Source organism: Schistocerca piceifrons, chromosome 2, assembly GCF_021461385.2.
Source record: "Schistocerca piceifrons isolate TAMUIC-IGC-003096 chromosome 2, iqSchPice1.1, whole genome shotgun sequence".
Taxonomy (NCBI): Eukaryota; Metazoa; Arthropoda; class Insecta; order Orthoptera; family Acrididae; genus Schistocerca; species Schistocerca piceifrons.
In genome coordinates, this window is record NC_060139.1 from 795,629,424 (window position 1) to 795,646,408 (window position 16,985).

General features: G+C 38.8%; 1 protein-coding gene across 1 annotated transcript in view; it reads left to right on the plus strand.

The window, feature by feature from the left end:
* The window catches only part of LOC124777437 (transmembrane protein KIAA1109 homolog), a 527,366-nt gene that overhangs the window by 92,198 nt on the left and 418,183 nt on the right, over positions 1–16,985 (plus strand). Inside the window, exons 16-19 of the mRNA XM_047252842.1 lie at positions 751–911; positions 12,871–13,057; positions 14,418–14,537; positions 16,294–16,515. Coding sequence (XP_047108798.1) covers positions 751–911; positions 12,871–13,057; positions 14,418–14,537; positions 16,294–16,515 — 690 coding nt within the window. The remainder of the gene's footprint in view (positions 1–750; positions 912–12,870; positions 13,058–14,417; positions 14,538–16,293; positions 16,516–16,985) is intronic.

Sequence of the window (16,985 nt, forward strand, 5' to 3'; positions counted from 1 at the left end):
TACATTTAGGCATTTTATAATGCAGGTTTACTTTATACAGCAAAGTTGACACAAGTAGTCATAACAGAGAGTAAATAGTTACTATCGAAGTAGGCAACTTGGCATTGCTTTGTCAGCAACTCGGCATTGGTGGGAGGTGGGAAGGGGGGGGGGGGGGCGTTCACATGTGAGAGAGTAACAGTTCTGATAAGTGGTCATTCAGTTGACCGACATTCAGATAATCAACGCTTTGCTGTATAATGTAACATCAACTTTAGAGGAAGGTGTGAAATATTGCCATCCTCGTTTATACATGGCTAAATATTCTTACTAGTTTTCTTCTGGAATGGCTGTTGACTTCATTGAGAATGTTTCTTCATGTATGGAAGATCATTTAAGCAATGGATGGGATGGGAGCTGACAGTGTGATGGTTGGAAATTGATGGTAAGATTTTAGAAGCAAACACATATATATGACAGGGATAAAATTCTATGCAAATCTTTCTCCTCTTTTGAGTGTGGAGTGTTATTTGTCCTTATTTCTTCTACTTGGTTCTTCCTTCTAATCACTAGTCAAGAAAACTGTGGTTCTAAATGCTGAATATTTTTCTCCATATGGTTGACATTGCTGTTAAACATTACCCAGTACGTACTGCTTTATAAGCCAGAGTATGGTTGATATATTTTTGGTTGTTAGTGTTACGTTTCTAATTTTTATTTCCTTCTAATGTTTCTCATACTTGCTTCTTTGATGGGGTTCTTTCTTTGCAGGGAGAAAGTGTGGATTTGGCTCTGTATCTTCCTGAGACATCAACCACACGTTACACCCTCTTAGCTCTAGATGCCAATGCTAAAGTTCTTGGGCGCAATGGAACAAACCAGTCCAGTTCAACTGTTATACCTCGCAAATGGAGAAATTTGTGCCAGAAAGTGTGAGTAATTATTTCATATGCTCATTGAATAACTCGCATAAACGGACGGGGGGGGGGGGGGGGGGGGGGGGGAGGACAAGAAATATCGCAACACCAAGGAGGAGTTGTATGACGTAAACGGAAGTTGGTAGACATGTTTCTTCATCTGAAAAATGGTATCTCTTCTAGTTTTGTGCCAGTCGCATAAGAGTGATCCTAGTACTGCCACTATGAAGGTGCAAATCAGTTTTGCTTTAAAGACATGCTGTAACTGTCTTGAGCGTTAGTTACCATTGAGACTGAACGTGATGAGTCATTGTTATACTTTGTTCATTATAAGAATAAATCTGATGTAAACATTATGCCATGTATTCTTCCACGTTTGCTTGAATCTCATTGGATTTTGCTTCACGTGAAGTGGAAGGCAATGACCAGTAAAGTCAAGTACAATCATAAGGATACTTTTTATGCTGTGTTACATGCACATAGACTGAGCGATAATGCGAGAGAACAGCTTTATCGGTGCATTAAACTTGGGACAGCACTGCCCAGCCAACGGTCCAACTAACTTGTAGCGATGTGAGGAGTTTCATATCAGATGTAAAAAGAGATGAGCAAAGAAACAATATAGCTTCAGATGTCTTTTAATTTTTAAAGAGAATGAAATAATATTCGACAAAAGTCCAGCACTACCGTGTGTTTCTTAGGTGACCAGACAGAAAGCATAAAGTGCTCTCGTTCTCACCTGAAATAGCATTCTAATTACAAAGAGGAGTGATGAAAATTTATAATTTTAATGCAGGGTAACTTTTCTGAGTGAGCTGTGTGTGATGCAAAAGTATACTGCAGGGATTTCACCGTACTGTTGAATATTGAAGCCGCTGAAGGTATTAACTACAGTCAGTTTCCTGGTAATCTCTTGACTCCTTCCTTATCCGACTAGGAGAAATATGTTCCAGTTCTGGAAGCGTCACCTGTTACATTGATTATGAGCCTATCAACAACAGAATACACGAAGCCAACCAGGCGCCACATTTTCTCCTCTTCTTTTATGACGAGCTGTTCTATATCTTGCCAGCATTTGACAGTGACACATGAAAAACCTGTTTGCATTAGTTTCAGTACGTCTGGTAACTTAACAATCTTGTTACTTCTTGGTCCAAATCTTGTAACTTGGCTTCAGATCAGTTCTGTTTGGTTCATATTGTAATGGTACTGTGACAAATGTAAAAATATAGCGTCTGTATGATCTGCTCGTTGCTGTGAAAATGATTGTTTTTCATGTTTCTATGACACTTACCTATATCTGTGTTATAAAACGATGGACATAGTCCAAATAAAGAGTACTTGGTTTTTCATTTTTGCCTTAAAATTTAGTTTTTAAGTTTCCTTAATTTAAGCAACTTGTATTACCAGTCTTTCATAAAATATAGATATTTAAGAATTTATATTTGAAATGAAAACAGGAATTTGGTGTGCAGTACGTAATTAGGAACAAGAAAACGTGCCTCATTTGCAAAAAATGGTGTTGAATTTTACAGTTATGGGCTGCAAGTATTTCAAATTGAATGAGAAAAATCAGTGTTTTAGATGAGATTTTAACCAGCGAACCATGACCTGTAGCAGATTTTCAGCCAATTACACTACCGATTCTGCTACACGACCTGTTTGTATTTGTGACTCAAGTAAACGTAATACCATCCCTCGGAAAACTTCAAAGCCAACTATCTCTGTAAATTTACGAAAAAACATTAAGAAAAACCTGTTTCTTGACACTTTTTAACCATGTTCCACTATAAAACATGAAACAGCCTCAGCCATTTTCATACTGCACATCAACAGCACAACAGTCAGAGCACAACAGTGCAGAGGCTGTGACTGTACACAATTTTTGAAATAAAAACTACATAGCTAAACTTGTGATTAATTAAAACCTTGATAGCTGTTAATACATTTGAATATCTTAAAGCTTCATTTAACGTAAATTAGTAATAATATATCTAATATATAAGTAGGTCCTACTTCCAAGAGCGTAAGACCACCAGTGTATGTGTGCTACGGCTTCTGACCAATCGTCGCATTTGTATTTGTTTGCATCAGGTTTATTCTTATGATGAACGGAGTACAGTCAAGAATGCCTTTAAGGTGACAAAGATGCCATTATCAGCACCCCACTGAGTTTGAATGAGATCGTGTAACAGGGCTAAAAGAAGCAGAACATTCCTTCTGTGATATTGCAGAAAGACTTGGCAGAAATGTAGCCACCGCACAGGATTGCTGGCAGTGGTAGTCACGAGAATGTACGGTCACAAGAAGACCGAGCTCTTGACGGCCACGTGGCACTGACAAGAGGGAAGACCATCATGTTTGACATATGGCTCTGGCGCATTGCACTGCATCTGCAGTAGCAAATTGAGCAGTAGTTGGCACCACAGTGACACAACAGACTGTTACAAATCAATTACTTCAAGGACGGCTCCAAACCAGAATCCCTGTAGCGTGCATTCCACTGACCCCAAACCACTGTCATTTGCAGTTTCATGATGGCCTTGTGTTGGTTAGTAGGAGACTGGTTGAGGGCCTCCTTGCTAGACACAGTAAACATAGACCTGGAGTTACGGTCTGGGATGCAATTTTGTATGACAGCAGCAGCACTCTCATGGCTGTCCCTCACATCCTAACTGCAAATTTGTACACCCGGTGAATCAACCTGTTGTGCTGCCATTCAGGAATAGCATTCCAGGGGATCTTTTCCAGCAGGATAACTCGCCCACATATCGTTGTTGCAACCTGACATGGTCGCTGACATGTTTTATTTCGCTAACATGTTGTATTGGCTTGCTCGATCACCAGATCTATCTCCAATCGAGCACTTAAGGTACATCATCGGGCAACAACTCCAGTGTCATCCACAACCAGCCTTAACCATGCTATTAATTTAATGGATTGGTGCAAAATTTTGTAGCATTTTTCCATAACTTTAATAAACACAACAGATACACATAACAGAAAAGTCAGCAATAATATATTCTCCTTCACAATGTACTACAGTCTGCCAACGATGGGTTAGCTATTTGATCCTTTGATTGTTGAAATCATGGTTTTGAGGTGAAGAACTCATCAAGCCATGTTTGAAGTGCATTTTGATCCAGGAAGGAAGTACCTTGAAGGTTGTTTGAGCAGAAAGGTGAAAACCTTAGGGTGCGAGATAAGGTGAATAAGATGGGCGCAGAATGACTTCCCAAGCCATATCCTGTATAGCGTTTTGTGTCAGTCTATCAGAATGGTGGGCGGATATTATTGTGGAGTAGCATCACTTCGTGCAGTCTTCCTGGTCCTTGTTCTTGAATTAAGTCTGCAAGATGTGTCAGTTGTTGACAATAAGTGTCACCAGTGATGGTTCTCCTTGGGGAAGCAATTCATATTTCACCACTTTTTTGCTGTTCCATTAGACGCATAACATTATATTTTATGGATGCATGCAGGTCTTTGTATGGGGAGTTGCTTTTTTTGGGTCTCAGCCATTCCTTTCTTTTCATTATGTTAGCTTAAAGACACCATTTCTCATCACCAGCAACGATAGAGGATAAGAGTGGTTGGTGTTGTTCACAAACCAGTTGATGATGAGCAAGCAGAGATGTACATGTGGTGACCAGCTGATTTTTGTGATTTTGGCTTAGGGCATGTGGTACCCACACACTATTTTTGAACCCACCCAATTGCATGCGAATGTCACACGATGATGGAATGGTTGCAGTTCATCACATTTACCAGTTCTCGAGTACACTGACTTGGATCCTTGTGGTTTAATGTGTTTGAATGATCTTCATCAAACCCCAAAGGTCTTCTTGAATGTGGAGAGTGACTAATGTCAAAAAAATCCTCCTTAAAACGATAAAACCATTGTCTTGCTGTGCTCTGTCTAATGGCATTATTCTCATACATGACACAAAAGTTTCTGGGTGCCTCAGCTGCTAACACCCCTCTGTGAACTCAAACAGAATAATATGTTTGAAATGTTCAGATTTCTCCACTTGGCACTTCATTTTCTAGTACCCACAGCTCCACTCATTATCTCTAAATGACAATATGTGAACTCAAATACCAACAGTGAACTACAAATAGAAAAGGAAAAATCAATAAATAAACCTACACAACTGGAATACAAAATGCAAAATAAAAATGCTATGTAATTATGCACCAATCTAATATAATTATGATTATTACTTACATAGAAAATATGTCAAATTTGTAATGGAAAAAACTCCCATTAAAAAAAAATGATGTATTGTGAAATTTTAGATTATTTTACACATGTTGTTGTTGTGGTCTTCAGTCCTGAGACTGGTTTGATGCAGCTCTCCATGCTACTCTATCCTGTGCATGCTTCTTCATCTCCCAGTACCTACTGCAACCTACATCCTTCTGAATCTGCTTAGTGTATTCATCTCTTGGTCTCCCTCTACGATTTTTACCCTCCACGGTGCCCTCCAATGCTAAATTTGTGATCCCTTCATGCCTCAAAACATGTCCTACCAACCGATCCCTTCTTCTAGTCAAGTTGTGCCACAAACTTCTCTTCTCCCCAATCCTATTCAATACCTCCTCATTAGTTACGTGATCCACCTTATCTTCAGCATTCTTCTGTAGCACCACATTTCGAAAGCTTCTATTCTCTTCTTGTCCAAACTATTTATCGTCCATGTTTCACTTCCATACATGGCTACACTCCATACAAATACTTTCAGAAATGACTTCCTGACACCTAAGTCTATACTCGATGTTAACAAATTTCTCTTCTTCAGAAACGCTTTCCTTGCCATTGCCAGTCTACATTTTATATCCTCTCTACTTCGATCATCATCAGTTATTTTACTCCATAAATAGCAAAACTCCTTTACTACTTTAAGTGTGTCAGTTCCTAATCTAATTCCCTCAGCATCACCCGACTTAATTTGACTACATTCCATTATCCTCGTTTTGCTTTTGTTGATGTTCATCTTATATCCTCCTTTCAAGACACTGTCCATTCTGTTCAACTGCTCTTCCAAGTCCTTTGCTGTCTCTGACAGAATTACAATGTCATCGGCGAACCTCAAAGTTTTTACTTCTTCTCCATGAATTATAATACCTACCCCGAATTTTTCTTTTGTTTCCTTCACTGCTTGCTCAATATACAGATCGAATAACATCGGGGAGAGGCTACAACCCTGTCTCACTCCTTTCCCAACCACTGCTTCCCTTTCATACCCCTCGACTCTTATAACTGCCATCTGGTTTCTGTACAAATTGTAAATAGCCTTTCGCTCCCTGTATTTTACCCCTGCCACCTTCAGAATTTGAAGGAGAGTATTCCAGTTAACATTGTCAAAAGCTTTCTCTAAGTCTACAAATGCTAGAAACGTAGGTTTGCCTTTTCTTAATCTTTCTTCTAAGATAAGTCGTAAGGTTAGTATTGCCTCACGTGTTCCAACATTTCTACGGAATCCAAACTGATCTTCCCCGAGGTCCGCTTCTACCAGTTTTTCCATTCGTCTGTAAAGAATTCGCGTTAGTATTTTGCAGCTGTGACTTATTAAACTGATAGTTCGGTAATTTTCACATCTGTCAACACCTGCTTTCTTTGGGATTGGAATTATCATATTCTTCTTGAAGTCTGAGGGTATTTCGCCTGTCTCATACATCTTGCTCACCAGATGGTAGAGTTTTGTCGTGACTGGCTCTCCCGAGGCCATCAGTAATTCTAATGGGATGTTGTCTACTCCCGGGGCCTTGTTTCGACTCAGGTCTTTCAGTGCTCTGTCAAACTCTTCACGCAGTATAATATATCCCATTTCGTCTTCATTTACATCCTCTTCCATTTCCATAATATTGTCCTCAAGTACATCGCCCTTGTATAAACCCTCTATATACTCCTTCCACCTTTCTGCTTTCCCTTCTTTGCTTAGAACTGGGTTGCCATCTGAGCTCTTGATATTCATACAAGTGGTTCTCTTCTCTCCAAAGGTCTCTTTAATTTTCCTGTAGGCAGTATCTATCTTACCCCTAGTGAGACAAGCCTCTACATCCTTACACTTGTCCTCTAGCCAAGCCTGCTTAGCCATTTTGCACTTCCTGTCAATCTCATTTTTGAGACGTTTGTATTCCTTTTTGCCTGCTTCATTTACTGCATTTTTATATTTTCTCCTTTCATCAATTAAATTCAATATTTCTTCTGTTACCCAAGGATTTCTATGAGCCCTCGTCGTTTTACCTACTTGATCCTCTGCTGCCTTCACTACTTCATCCCTCAGAGCTACCCATTCTTCTTCTACTGTATTTCTTTCCCCCATTCCTGTTAATTGTTCCCTTATGCTCTCCCTGAAACTCTCTACAACCTCTGGTTCTTTCAGTTTATCCAGGTCCCATCTCCTTAAATTCCCACCTTTTTGCAGTTTCTTCAGTTTTAATCTACAGTTCATAACCAATAGATTGTGGTCAGAATCCACATCTGCCCCTGGAAGTGTCTTACAATTTAAAACCTGGTTCCTAAATCTCTGTCTTACCATTATATAATCTATCTGATACCTTTTAGTATCTCCAGGATTCTTCCAGGTATACAACCTTCTTTTATGGTTCTTGAACCAAGTGTTAGCTATGATTAAGTTATGCTCTGTGCAAAATTCTACAAGGCGGCTTCCTCTTTCATTTCTTCCCCCCAATCCATATTCACCTACTATGTTTCCTTCTCTCCCTTTTCCTACTGACGAATTCCAGTCACCCATGACTATTAAATTTTCGTCTCCCTTCACTACCTGAATAATTTCTTTTATGTCGTCATACATTTCATCTATTTCTTCATCATCTGCAGAGCTAGTTGGCATATAAACTTGTACTACTGTAGTAGGCATGGTCTTTGTGTCTATCTTGGCCACAATAATGCGTTCACTATGCTGTTTGTAGTAGCTTACCCGCATTCCTATTTTCCTATTCATTATTAAACCTACTTCTGCATTACCCCTATTTGATTTTGTATTTATAACCCTGTATTCACCTGACCAAACGTCTTGTTCCTCCTGCCACCGAACTTCACTAATTCCTACTATATCTAACTTTAACCTATCCATTTCCCTTTTTAAATTTTCTAACCTACCTGCCCGATTAAGGGATCTGACATTCCACGCTCCGATCCTGAGAACGCCAGTTTTCTTTCTCCTGATAACGACGTCCTCTTGAGTAGTCCCTGCCCAGAGATCTGAATGGGGGACTACTTTACCTCCGGAATATTTTACCCAAGAGGACGCTATCATCATTTAATCATACAGTAAAGCTGCATGTCCTCGTGAAAAATTACGGCTGTAGTTTCCCCTTGCTTTCAGCCGTTCGCAGTACCAGCACAGCAAGGCCGTTTTGGTTAATGTTACAAGGCCAGATCAGTCAATCATTCAGACTGTTGCCCCTGCAACTACTGAAAAGGCTGCTGCCCCTCTTCAGGAACCACATGTTTGTCTGGCCTCTCAACAGATACCCCTCCGTTGTGGTTGCACCTACGGTACGGCCATCTGTATCCTTCAGACACGCAAGCCTCCCCACCAACGGCAAGGTCCATGGTTCATGGGGGGTACACGTATTAATGTAATATAAATTCATCTATAGTTAACTGTAGAAACTTCCTGTTGAAACTGTATAGTTGATCTCCATAAATTCTCTTGTGGAATAGTAGCATTTTCCACTTAAAGCTTATAAAGCAACTTTTTCGGAGAACCCAGCTCCACATGACGTACCCTCCCATATTTTGTTTTGTTATAAGCTTTTAGCTCCATGTACTGTGGCGTCCAGACATGACGTGTCTTTAATCTGTATGTGGAAAGTATCAAATTCTCTGGGATAAGTGTTGTAATTGTGCTTGAAACTGAAATCTTCAGCTGTATGATGCTTATTGTATAACAAAAAGAAATGTACAAAGGAAGATTGGGTAATGTTTTTAAATAATGGTCCATGTGACCCTATCTTCTAGATAATAAGCACTTCTAACGACTTTATCTGCAATGTTAATCTTAGTCAAGTACACTAGCAATTTTGCCAAGTAGTATAATGGGCTGAAAGTAATGGTAGTATGTTATCTTTCTGATGCCCATATGAGTGGCAAATGGTAAAACACATTAAAAAAGCAAGTGTATTGGGGGTATGGTATTCAGATTACTTGTGAAATAGTCTCTATTTGCAATTCAGTTTAAATTTTTGTCAATATTTAGACATAGTAATTTCACACAGCTCTCTTAAGTCACACACCATTGTTTACAAGATATTTTTATAATTGTCATTGTGGTTATTAAACTTAAAATTGCATCATATAGAACTTTTGGAAGTTACATTTTAGACAATTTTGATGAAACTGAGATTCATGTAGAGCCACAGTGTACGAACTATCATGCAGGAACAGGGTGCCGTACATGTTCAGTCCGTGGCGTGGCCTATCTTGACACTGCTCAGCACATTGGCTTCATTCAGTACTTCTTGAAACTGCTTGGTGCAGCAGGATGTTTCATTGGTAGTGCGAAGTGACACTGGTTTGACTAGCAATTGGTGTGGCATTTTTTGCCTGGGATGACATTCTTCACTTTGGCGATATCATACAGTTTATCCCTTGCTATTTGTTCATTGTATATGGGAAGTTCAGAGGTCAACTATTAGTGCCATTGATTCTCCTACCTCCATGATGGCCAAATATTTAACTAAGTTGATGACGATGCTCAGCCGCTGTGAACATCACATCAACAACTCTCAGACGTTCATTGAGAAAATTGAACAGATCAGGGTTGACCCAAACGATATTTTGGCCAACCTGAATGTGGTCTCACTATTTACAAAAATTCCTGTGGAGGACACATTGAAACTGTTGGCAGAGCATTTTCCTCCTGAAATGATAAAGTCGTTCCAACACGTTATGACTGTCAACTACTTCTTATATTTTGCTAAATTTTATGAAATGATGGACAAAAAGGCTTTTTGTCCTCCATTGTCTCCAGCCATGGCGAACTTTTTTTTGGAACATTTTGGGAAACGTATTAAGTTCAGCTCCCCTTCATTGATCTTCATTTTATCTTTATACTGACAATACGTTATGATCTCGCCACAATGTAGAAGCTCTTGAGCACCTCCAGGATCATATAAACAGCATGCATCCAAACTCCAGTTCACTGTTGAGACATAGAGAAGGCTGCCATTTTTAGATGTTCTGGTGCGACGGAAGTCGGATAGACATCTCGGGTGCTCAGTGTACCGCAAGCCGAGTTACACTGATTTATAGCTGAGTGCCCAGAGTTTTCACCATCCAGTACAGAAGAAAGTGGCTTTAAACACACTGGTACACAGTGCAGAAACCATTTCTGACAAAGAGTACTTGGATTCTGAAATCAATCCTCTGAAGTATGTGTTCTGGAAGAATGGCTATGGGTCAATTAATATCAGCTCAGCATTCACCAAGAAAAGGAAATGTGAAAATGTTGAACATTCATGTGATGAGCCATCGATTGCAGTCCTTCCCTTCTGTGGCACTACATCGATCAAAATAGGCAAAGCTCTGGGAAAACGAGGTATCAGATCTGTTTTCTGACCTCCTAAGAAGGTAAAGCAAATGCTACGCCCTGTTTTAAGGACAGTCTCAATCTCAGGATCCCTGGAATTTACAACATCCCCTGTGAATGTGGAAGCAATTGCATCGGTCAGTCCCTTCACGCCGTTTTTGACCCCTGTGCAAAACATCAACAGCCTATTAAAAATAGTGAACTGCAAAAATCCGCAGTTGCTGAACACAGCCTCACAAACAAACAAATAATACTGTTGGACGAAACAAAAGTTTTGTCCTAGGCTCCCACATACTGGGGCTCTATAATTAAAGAGGCTTAAGAAATAAGAATATATGAGAAAACCTTCAACTGTGTCAGCGGATATAATCTTAGTGGTGCATGGAAGCGAGCTCTCAGTGCAGAGAAAAGCTATAGGTATTCATTGCAATGTTTACACTATGGTGGGAGCTGTGCCCCACCAGTGCAGATGTTGGCACCTTCTGTGACAGCATGATGTAAGGACTGACCAATAAGAAGCTGTCTTTTGGCAATATAAGATCACCACAGCAGCAATTTTGACAGTCAGTTGCTCCTGACAATGATGGTGGAAACTGTCGGAAGCTTGAGGTTTTATACTGAATTGATGCAGCAAGAAGTCTCATGGATAATATGATGTTAAAATTCAAAAGCATAAGAGCTGCTGATGACGCGTAGCTCTGTCGAAACTGCTCATCCAGTAAAATGCTTTTTTAGCGATCTTGGCATGTGAAGTTATATTCAATTACCATGCATTGCTGATCACCCCCGGACTGACCATGTCGGGTATGTATAAATTCTTTTACATTAAGACTGTCCAGGAGTCTTACAAAGTTTCCCTCGCAGAGAGATTCCATGTCTCCGTAATAAGGATACAATATTTCGATCAGCATATGTATGTGTATGGCTTTTTTCAGTTATGAAACTAAATAAGAATGGTAATGTGGCACGCGAAGAGATGAAGATGTGTGAAACTGTCTGCATCTGTCCATGTCTCGACAGTTTGTGTCGGATGTAAATTTTATTTTGCCTTAAGCAAAACAAAAATTATTACACAAAAGTGAAAATTTGCTTTGTTTGTGATCTATGTTGTTGGGAAATGCAATGCAATGTTGCTGGAATGGTTCTAGATAACAAAATTTGGTTCTAACTACATATGAAAGAAATATTTATTCCACCTCTAATGTCATGCCATAGAGACCACTTGTTTTTGCCTCTCTTTCTATATCCAAGCTTAAAAGTTGTAAGAATGTAACAAGGAACGATGTGAAACACAATATTTCTGGTTCAGTTGCAAACCTAACTTTATTGTTTTTTAGGTGTATTATTTGGACCTAGGTATATTATTTTGTACCATCAGCCAGTAACAGTATAATATTGTCCCTCATGTTTCTGAATTTCCTGATATAGTATAATTTGAAACCAAAGCCCATCCAGATTGCATTGCCATCTAATGCGTTGTGTTCTTAGTTTACCCATCTTATTGCACAGACAGTGTGCTATGGTGGTTGGGGTAGTATGCAGTCAGATGAGAGACGTCTGCACGTGTGCATGAGATCTGCACATGTGCACAGTTCTCAGCCACACTGTCTCTAAGCTTCAGTTACTTGTTTTATTGATAATGAAGTATCACAAATAAATATTCAGCAAAAATTGATTAAAACTGGTAACCCACAATGTTGTATGACACATCATGTCTCTTCTATAATTGTTCTGCTTGAAAACTGTAGTAAGGAAAATACCACTCAGAAAATTGTAAAATATACGAACAGATGGGCTGGCAGTACTTTGCTTCCGTAGGCATCAAGTAATTACCCTGATATGGTTTTGAGGTCCTTATGTTAGACCGTGATATCTTCCCTACATCAACCAGCTTTGTTTTCCATTGCCTTCCTAAAGTTGGTAATATGCCTATTGAACCTTGTGACATTCTCAGAACACAATCCGTGCCTTAAGGATTATACCTGTGCAACCATTTTCACTGTGTAATCTACTTTGTGCATCTACCCATTACTGTTTAGTCTCCAGCCCCACCACTAGCATTACTTCTTTTTCTTTTTCATCTTCCATATCAATTGTGCTTCTCCCGCTATCCCTCCATTTTATCATCTCTGAAATGAAATTGACATAGTGTGCTGTCTTCGAACTCCCCATCTTACTGAGATCTTTCTTTCCTCCTCGCTTCTGTTCCTCCTCGTAAAAGGCAGGTTTCTCTTAGCAAGCGTTTTCAGCGACCAGTTTCCCCATCCCCCACTAAGAGTGCTGGTATCTGTTTTTGTATGTTTTGATCAGCTTTATTGGGAATTCCTGAAGGCAAGTAATGGCCAACACATTCTTCTCTTTGTAAATCTGTTATTCTTCTGTTAACTTATTTAAGATTGTATTTAAATTTTTAGCCATGGCTGGGTTGATTGCTGGTCAGTGCCCATAGTAGCTCTTTGCATAAACTACACTTATCATCCAGTACCACCTCTTGGGCCTCCTCCACAGGCAGACATAACCACTCCAGAAAAGGAGGAGATACTGCTCTCTCCAATGAGAATTCCACGCTGCAGGAAATCACCTGGTCTTCAGTGGTCACAGGTAAAATGCTTTTTCTTTATTAGTTGTACACTTCATGTTCACAAATAATCTTTTATTTGTCTTATAACCAAAACCTTGACTAAAAGGACTCTGTTAGATGCAAGAAAACATTCTTTTTGCCTATGATTTAATATTAGAAAGTCTGTTTCACTTTTAAGTGTGTATTATTTTCCACAAGTGTTTTTCATACAGTGGCCCAATTAATCACATTGACAGTTTTCAGTATTATAGGAATTTGTTAATTCTGTTTTCATCTGTTACTTCATGAACAGTCTAACATTTCTTGATTGTGTATCAGAAAATCACTATACAAATTACAAAGGGATATTGTATGAGCAATCTTTTCCAATACTTTTAATACTGTATTATCGGGGGAACAAGGTGGTTGCTGTGCAATATGGTTATCTGTTTAAAGAGTTACAAAAAATATAGCCCTGCGCCATTACATTTCTCATGAAGGCAGATAGTTAAAAACCACATGTGTGCACAAAGAGGACGTGTACTGTTGTTGCTAGAGTGACTCATTTTTCACTCCCTTGCTTTTCATGTTATGAAGTTTTCCTGCCATTTTAAAACTATTTGCCGGACCAGGAACTGGATCTGGACATTTATTTCCTTTTTTTACTTAACTGTAAATATGAATGCACACTCAAATTTTCAATTTGTTAGTTTCATAATACAATTCACTGCCTTGCAGAGCTAAAGATTCTTCTCTGAAGCAGCCAATAAGCCTTGCTAAAACCGTTTTCCTCCATTTCCATTCTCCCAGGGATTCTCTTTCAGTAAGTCAAGGTGGTTTGATGAACCCTCTGCCAGGCACTTGAATGTGACCTGCAGAGTATCCATGTACATGTAGATGTAAAAGTCATACAGGAGATCTCCAACAGATTGGGAGGGGGGACAGCTGCTGACAGATTGTAGCTATGAGATTTGCTTGGTAGCTTAGTTAGTAAGATAATTACCCTCAGAAGGTTTTGGTCTGGGTTTGAGATCTGGTACGAGGCACAGTTTTAATCAGCCAGGAAGTTTCTTTGCTGTTATCACTCTGGTGCAGAGTAAAGATTCATTCAGATGTTGCAATTGCTGTTGACACCACTGTACTTCCATGACTTTTTTAAAAGTCTCTCTAATGTTTGCCATTCTCAAGTAACTTTGGGTTCATTTGCAGGTACAGGTGTGAAAAGTGGTACAATAGAAGTAGTGTGGAGTGCTCTTATGGCACTACTGCTAATTTTCGCTACAGTAATAACTATAGAAATTTAATTTACCATTATAATGATAATATGCACTGTTACAATATGATGCAATAACTTTTAACTGACTTTGTTTAATGTTTCAACTTCTATTTCTGTTTTTTCAGGATGGAAAGAAATTTGACCCAACTACATTGCCACCTGATAAAGTAACTGTAGAGCTGGAAATAGGATCTTCTGTGCTGTTCCTTTATGGATCATGGCTTAGGAATTTCATACATCTGAAGGTAAATACTACAAAAATGTATTTGATATTGTAGGTGCAAGAAAGGGAGAGAGAGAAGACTGTTAAATTTGAGAAACTAACAATTATACCTCTTGTGATCACTTCATCAGACCAAAACATATGACCCAGCTGACAAAAGTTTTTAAAATATTGCTCTCATTAGGGAGGACAAGTGTTTAAATCTATGTTCAACAAATACTAACAAAGAGATAGAGGGGCTGGCCAGTACTTACCTTAGCTCAGTACAGCCGATAGATACACATAAAACAGAACTGAAAATTTACGTTCCTAGCTTTCGGAACAAATGTTCTTTCATCGGGGAGGAGAGAGGGGAAAGAAAGGGAAGAAGGGAAAGGAGATTCAGTTACTCACAACCCAGGTTATGAAGCAACAGGGAAAGGAAAATAGGGAGGGTAGCAAGGATGGAGGCATGGTTGTCAGAGGGAAGTACTGGCCAGCCCCTCTATCTCTTTGTTAGTATTTGTTTCACATCTTTATATGAGATTTTCCATTAATCATTTAAATCTATGTTCAGTCACTTGGATTTACATTTTCCCTGATTCTGGGTTTTTATTTTATTTTATTTTATTTTATTTTATTTATTTTTTTTTTTTTTTTTGTGTAATTGCTTAAGAGGAATGCTGGGATGATTTACTTTGAAAAGGACCAGATATTTTTCAGTTTCAGCAAGTCATTCTGATTTTTTTTCCTCTCACTATCCTCCACTTAACCTCCATATTGCCTAGTTTTTTTCCTTCCCTATCATTAACTTGTTACGCGCAAAAATTGAAGACACCTGAGTGGATCCTAAACAGTTTCTTTTTATGTAAGTACTGTAAATAACAATACAGTTTGATGACATATTATGACAAGTAGTAGTTTTGCCAGGGCTAGGTAATGAAATAATTAATATATAGTACTAATAATAATAATAATAATAATAATAATAATAATATGAGTCCCGTGAATACTACAGAAATTTTAAAATGGTAAACCAAGGATACAAATCTCCTCCCTTTGCTTTCAAAGAAAGCCCCAGAATTGTGATGAGATCAAACACAATGTCCAGAGACTGAAAAAAATGAGGCTGCTGCTCAGTATTACATAAATACTGAGAGGAAGACAATTGGTATCTACCTTTGGAGATTGAAACAATATTATGAAAACGATAGTTGCTACTCGCCACACACACACACACACACACACACACACACACACACACACACACACACACACACACAAGTACACAAGTGTTGTGTGTGTGTGTGTGTGTGTGTTTGTTGTTTTTTGACAAAAGCGTTGCTAGCCGAAAGCTCATTTTGTGACAGTCTTATTGTTGTGCCTATAGGGTGCCTGTTGTACCTATAGGGTGAGTACCAACTATCCTTTTCATAATATTGTTACACTCCATCCTTGATTTCCCATTGTTCGTAGATTTAAAAAAGACATATATGACTCCATTAACCACGACGCTACGATAATATACTGGCAGGAATGGGAGTTGATGAGGAACTGCTAGGGTTTATAAGAGCAGCTTTAAGTCCAAAACAAAATATCAAGGAGTTTCTCTGAACTCTTTGAAATCACAACTGGATTTCCACAAATATATTGGTTCTCACATTATAATTCAATTGTGTAAATTAAGTTCCTTGTATATTTTATATTCAGAATGTTATAACATCTTTGTGCCCCCACCAACCAGTGTGTGCTATTTATTTTACTGTTGTAGTGCAAGATTGTTTTTCAATACTTTGCAGGAAAATATTTTTGGAGAAGACCAAGCATTTACAGATATGCACCAGAGTCATTTGTCATCTGTTGTTCCTGAAGCAGCATCTGCTCCTGGTGGAAGTGTTTCTGACCCTGCAGCAGGCGACAGTGATTCCATAAAGCAGAGAGAATTTGATCCAAGGCAATACAGACCTCTTGAGGTTTCTGTTTCTGTCACAATGCATGATATCCAGGCTCATCTGGTCAAGGTAATTATTACACACTGTGTGTGTATGTGTGTTTCAAAATAGGAAATAGGCTTTTCTCTGACTGTTGTTAATGATTGAACCAATTTTTTATCGAATGGACATAAAAGGGGACCACTAAGTGTAGTGCGTAGCTTCACAGCTCTTTTATTTGCTGACTAGCTGGTTATCTGGTGATGTTACATATGTATCCCAGTTATTAGGTAGGTAAGGCAATTTCTGTTTTAACTTATAATATTCTTGTGCAGTTTCTGTCTCAAAGCCATATTTAAAATTGTCTGTGTTTATTGTAAAAAAACAAACTTTTGCTTACCTCCTCTACCCGCCCCACAGTCCTTACGGTGTTAGAGGTGCCCGAGTTCCACAATACTTTTCCTAGATTTTACATCATATGCATACCAAGTTCAGTTGAAATTGCACGAAGGATTCCACACGTAATCTGAATCTAATATAGTTAAGTTTCAATAATTTTT